Consider the following 6477-nt stretch of genomic DNA (forward strand, 5'->3'; position numbering starts at 1 on the left):
TAATAATTTCTTGTAATTTCTCTCTTTCTCTTATAGAAAACTAATTTCAGGTCCTTTTCTTGTCACTTTCTCCTAAAGTCTTGCAGTTTGTGGGACATCTCTTGTCTTCTGAAAAGGAGTTAAATTAATTTGCTCAGGTTTCAGAGGTTGAAATACATCTGAAAGTCATCTGAACACAGCACAGAATAACTGATATGGTCCCAGGTTTTAAAGGGTTAAATAAATGCAAAAATACATAAATAACATCCTAATGTCACTGAAACATCCTGTTTGGTTTGCAGGTGACGCCGGTCTTCATCAACCAACAGAACGGCACTCAGATCCACACTCAGGCCATTTCGTTAGACCTCCTCAAGGCTAACGGCGCTCCGACGCTGGTCACCGACAGCAACGGCAACCACTACCTGATCGCTCTCACCAGTCACACGACAGAGGGACAGAACGGAGTGTCCTCATTGGCCAAACCCAACGGACGTATCACACTGCAGGTAAGGCTGCTTTTTCTGATTATTCTCTGGTGGACTTCACAGGGTTAATAATCTGTGATGGATTATTTATCTGCAACTTTTCTCTGCTTGCTGTCTTTTAGAGGTTGCAGTCGACTCCAAGCAAACTCCCCAGCACTGACAGCCAATCAAAAGAGCCGCCAGAGGCCGAGCCAAACAAAAAGGTACAACAGATATTTCTCTGCACAGAAGCAGGTATAGAAACATACTAATGTCACCTGCACAGGGGTTAATGTCTCAAAAAGACCTGTATAGTTTTACATCTATTATATTGTTCTTATTGTTCATTTATTTCATTTGTTTAACTGAATAATAACTTTTAATAACTGCACTTGACTTGTGGTTCCTCTCGTGCTGCGAGAGCAACCCACTCTGAACTAGGAGCTCAAAAAGTCCCTCAAACTAAGAACTGCTGCGAATGAAGCCCTCTAGATGAAATGAATAAATTAAGTTGGTTGGTGCAGAGTCCTTAGGATCTGTAAATATACTGTGACAATATACAATGTGTTGAGATGAAAATAAAACAACTTTGAAATCGTATCGTATTTTTTAAAGCAAGTATTTCAGTAATTTAACAATGGTAATAATTTGACTCAGCAATTTCCACTTGTATGGGAGTAATATTTGAGTATCTATACTTTGACTCAGGTATAAAAGTTAACTTTGTCCACTACTTGCTGTGCATGTTCATGTAGTGCAGCAGTAACATGTTTCTGCCACAAGGTGTCACCATCAACACACTTTTGAAGCGTCCAAATCAAACTGCAGACTCAAAATGAGAACCGGCAGCCTGTTCTTAAGAATTGAGACTTCACTCGCCAGTCACAGCTGTGTATTTAACACACTGACAGTCCAAATATGTCTTTGTCCCTCTCCTCACTCAGGGACAGAAGGCGGGGCTTCACCTGGACACCAATGGCGCCCCACAGCCCAGCCTGTCGGTCACCGCTCCGCCCAACCTGCAGCCTTTCTTTGACGACATTTCAGGCAGTGAAAGCCAAAGCAACTTAATCTCATCTCTGAAGGTAAAACCTCCTCTTCCTCCTCCTCCTTTTCCTCCCCCCTTCTCCTCCTCCTCCTCCGTCATCATTGTCATCTCTGCTGCTCAGGCCTAGCCATTAACTTTTTCTCCTTGTTTCTTCTCTTTCATTCCATCACTCCATCCTCGCAGAGAGAGGAGGTGTGTCCGCCTTACGACCGGCACACACTGTTCACCCCTCCCTCTCCCAAACCCAACACCTCCCCTCCCACTCAGCGCTCCAAAGTATGTCCTCCAGCACGTCTGTTTTTCCATCTGTCCTTCAGCGTCGTTCTGTTTCTGTCCCTCCGTTTTCCTTCGAAGCGTCTGAGCTGCATGTCACTGAGCTCAGAGGCTGCAGTGGCTGCATTTACTGTGTGATGAGATGCAACTGTGAACATGTTTCTTATGTGTGTCTGACTCAAAAGAAAATCCTCTAGTGTTAATATTTTTTATTTTGCCCACTTTTCTGCTTCTACTCACCGAAAGCATCATGTGAAGCGTGTCAGTTTTGTCAGAGTTGCTGTTGCGGTCAGATATGAGATATCTGCAGGCAGAAAAAGGAACGCCTGGACAGTCGAGTGTTTTAAGTTTAAAAAGTGAGAGTCACATCTCAAACCACAACACAGTGTTTCTGGTCTTCATGAGGAATTTCTATTTGCCTTCGCTTTTGATTCCAAGTGACTAAAAGCAAGACCTGTTTTAGATTTATGTTCCAACTTTCAGACCCCAAAGTGGGGGCCACAGTCTTATTAGAAAAAAGTCCTTTTTTTAAAAAAAAATCAAAATAGTCAGCAGATAATTTTCTGTTAATTGGTTAATTTATTTATCAACGAATTGTTTCAGCTGCATGCATAAAGTACTTGGTAATTAAACTTTTATGCAAAAAAGCTGCCAGATAAATGAAGTAAAGAAAAAAGTACAACGTGGCATGAAAAGGAAACATTCAAGACAAGTACAAGTACCATAAATTTGTAAAGTACAAGTACCCGAGTAAATGTACTTAGTTACATTCCAGCACTGCATGTTTAATGTTTGACTTTGAGTGTTAGACCCAGTTTGTCTCTTGTGGAAGACGGCGGTGGTGTTTACATGGTTAAAAAAATCCTCTTCCCTGTCAGCAGGAGAACGGCGTCAACAGTCAGCAGATGGACGACCTGTTTGACATCCTCCTGAAGAGCGGAGGTAAGAAAGTCCAAATATCAATGAGAGACTATATGAATCTGTCGTCTCCTGTTTTGACCACGATGTCCTCTCTCCGTCCTCCTTCAGAAATCCCCGGCTTCAAGGCAAACCCGGACCCTTCGCTCGCCCCCCTCCACTCCGACCCTCCCTCCCCGTCATCTCCTCCATCTCCCCTCCACCTATCCCCTCCCACACCCACCTCTCCCCTCATCTCCCCCCCGCCGCCCGCGAGCGAGCCCTGCACCGGCAGCGTACGCCTGGAAGACTTCCTGGAGAGCACGACGGGCGCCCCGCTGCTGGGTGTGGAGCCCGACGGCGGCCTGACGCTGATTGACGACCTCCACAGCCAAATGCTGAGCACGCCCAGCATCCTGGACCACCCCCCCTCCCCCATGGACACGTCCGACCTTGGCTTTTCCCCCCACTCCACGGAGCTGGACTTCGGCGACCCCACTCTGGACAGCATGGACTGGCTGGATATCTCCATGGTAGGGAGCAGCAGCGGAGGGAGCACAGGCAGCCGAGGGGGGAGAGGAGGCGTAGGGGCAGGCGGCGACGGAGACGGGGGGACGAGCCTGGCCCCGCTGGTGCCGCAAACTCCGCCGAGCGTCTTCTCAACCGACTTTCTGGACAGCACGGACCTGCAGCTGCACTGGGAGTCGTGTCTGTAGCGCAGCACACAGACGGACACGCTCTCGCTCACACTGTGTACAGGCGCCGTCTTTATTTCATGCACATATAGAAACCTTTTTTATGCTGTCTCTACCACTGCGGGGCGCACTGGCACACGCACACACACACTTACGCCCTGTCGTTCACTGGCTGTTACTGTACGCAGGATGAAATCAGAAAAACATAGATGGTAAATTCACAGGAAGGACTTGAACTGAAGTTTTTGAAATTTAATTCTGTGGGGTTCCACGCAGCAGACTGTTCACATCCGAGCTGAAAAAAATCCCACTTCCTGCGGTATAAAAAGACATAGCAGGAAACTCTAGGTCACTGTAACATTTCAACCCTCGGAGACGGTTTTTAGATCTGAGGACGGACTGTCGGTCTCCTCCTCCTGATCACAGAGTGTGTGTGTCAGTGCCTCCTAAACTTTGCACTTATGCTGAATCTGATTGGTTTGAAGGGGGTCGTTCAGGTCAATAATCTGACTGAGGCCGAGCGAAAGCCGAAGCATGGCAACCTGAACCCCACACTAGTCAAAAACCCAACCGTCAGCAGTTGTTTTGAGATGAACCATATCAGTGGCAACAGTTTGAAATGACGCCTCGTTGGAGGTTGCGTATTCTTGGTAACATTATGGTAGACCACTATGTATTGCTGTATATGGGGTGTATATTATCAATTGTCCATATGACTATTTTTCTTTGCTGGTTGCTTTAGAGTCAAGCGAGCCGGCCGGGGAACATAGGGTGAGGGCGGGGCTTCCAAAACACTTGGGCCTTGTCATTTTTTAAAGAAAAAAAAGTTTAAAAAAAAATAAACATACTATTAAAAGTCTAAAGATGCGTTATGGTTTTTTTTTTATACGATAACTTGCTTAAATCATTAGTTTTGTGTTACTTTATGGTTAATGATATCAAACACTAAGCAAATTGGTTTTATTTCTTGAAAAAACATACCTGAAAACAGACCTGAAAATTTGATTTATTTTTTTAAAGTGAGAGAATCAGTTATCTATAACAAAGGGAAAAAATAAAGAAAACCAAATTTATATTCCAATTATTATAATCGCAAAACAGGTTACATAAATATATATGGATAAAATATATATGTATCGTATAATATTCATATTCATTAAATTAAATAAATAATTAATTCAGATTTTATTTTATCATTTATTTTTGCACTTTTTAAAGGCCATTTCCTATTTTCTTCTTTTACTTTTATTTAATCACTTATTTTTCTGCCAATTTCATGTAATTATTAATGTAACTTTTTACTAATTATTAATTTTTACTTTATTATTTTGGTGTTATTTCTTAAATTCCAGTTGTCCATCACCCTCTTTCCAAGTGTAAGACAGAAATTTAGCAGATTTGTTCAGGTTTCAAAGGGTTAAGAGAGCAACCTCAAGAGGGAGCCATTGTAAAGAAAGCTGCTGCCTCAACCACTTATTTGAAGTCGTGCAACCAACAGGTGACATTAGTTTAGTTTTTCTCACAAAAACTGCAAATACAAATTAGGCAATTATATCTTACACAATATTACACACATATTTAATATTTTTGAGTAGCATACAGGACAGATAACTGAAGATGGACTTAAACAAAGAAAGTACATTTACTTGAAAGTACATTTTCAAAGATCAGAAAATCGAACAGGATCTATTAAGTATTTATTAAGTAGGTTTTCAATTAACAGAAATTTCTTTTGGTTTTTGCTGCATGCATTCAATTCCGCGAGGAATAAAATTATTAAAATAAGGCAAACTACTGCAACACACAATAATTGAAATATACAATAGTATTTATAGTAAAAATTGCAAAGACACTTTTTTTTGCATACAGGAAAATTGCATTTGCTGCCATGATTATTCTGTTGTTGTTATCGAAACATGGTTTCCCAGAGTTTGATTCCTTATTATGCTCTGTCAAAACCAAAACACACATCTGTTCAAAGTGGTTATGGGACTTTACTTACAGCAATTATATACTTAAGTAAAACATACTCCATTACAGGGAAAAGTCCTGCATTGGAAATATTACTTAAGTAACAGAATTTCACTGCCCGCAGTGAAACCTGCACATTGTTGGTCAACCTGTGGACAAAGTAATACATGTAAGTGTGTGTATGTGCACATACACACACACACACACACACACACACACTTACATGTGGATTGTGTTAACTTACATACTACCATGTTTAATTCACAGGCAATTCAGCCTATATTTTATTTTAAAGTGAAGTCAGTATACTCTTAAATACTTGACTTCGTTCATCTCCTTTCTGCTAACTGACCATTCATTGTTAATGGATCCATTTATACTCCATGATGGATGTGTTGTAATGTGTGCTGAAGCGTAAAATGTCCCCAAACCCCATAAAATAGCATGTTGAAAAAATCAACAAAAAAGCAAGGCTATGCTATGGCAAAGATGTCAAAATTTGACATATCCAATAATAAAACTGAAGACCACTTATAATAGCATATAAAGGCATATTATAGTATACAGTGTTGAAAAAACATCCGAAAATAGCCCCAAACCCATTGAATATCATGTTCAAAAAAATGACCAAGAAGGCAAGGCTAGAATATGGTGAAAATGTCAAAATTTGACATGTCCACAAAACAGCTGAAAACCACTTAGTATAACGAAGAGAGGCATGTTATAGTATACAGTGCAGAAAAAAAATCAAAAAACAGCATCAAAACCAATAAAATAGCATATTGAAAAAATGACCAAAAAAGCAAGGCTATAGTATGGCGAAAATGTCAATATTTGCCATGTCCAAAAAACTGCAGGAGGGACTTAGTATAACACACAGAAGCGTGTTATAGTATACAGTGTAGAAAAAACATCCAAAAACAGCATCAAAACCAATAAATTAGCATATTGAAAAAATGACAAAAAAAGCAAGGCTATAGTTTGGCAAAAATGTCAAAATTTGACATGTCCAAAAAACAGCAGGAAACAACTTAGTACAACACATGGAAGCATGTTATAATATACAGTGTTGAAAAAACATCATAAAACAGCATCAACACCAATAAAATAGCATGTTGAAAAAATGACCAAAAAAGCAAGGCTATAG

General features: G+C 40.9%; 1 protein-coding gene across 1 annotated transcript; it reads left to right on the forward strand.

Moving 5' to 3' along the window:
- Positions 1-262: 262 nt before the first annotated feature.
- On the forward strand, positions 263-4222 carry LOC121966550 (myocardin-related transcription factor A-like). The gene is made up of 6 exons (XM_042516627.1): positions 263-488; positions 590-670; positions 1391-1531; positions 1678-1770; positions 2646-2709; positions 2797-4222. Exons 5-6 carry the CDS (start codon positions 2673-2675, stop codon positions 3378-3380), a joined length of 621 nt encoding a protein of 206 aa, XP_042372561.1. The 5' UTR covers positions 263-488; positions 590-670; positions 1391-1531; positions 1678-1770; positions 2646-2672; the 3' UTR covers positions 3381-4222.
- The last annotated feature ends 2255 nt before the right edge of the window (positions 4223-6477 follow it).

The sequence above is a fragment of the Plectropomus leopardus genome, unplaced genomic scaffold, assembly GCF_008729295.1.
Source record: "Plectropomus leopardus isolate mb unplaced genomic scaffold, YSFRI_Pleo_2.0 unplaced_scaffold25002, whole genome shotgun sequence".
NCBI classification, from domain to species: domain Eukaryota; kingdom Metazoa; phylum Chordata; class Actinopteri; order Perciformes; family Serranidae; genus Plectropomus; species Plectropomus leopardus.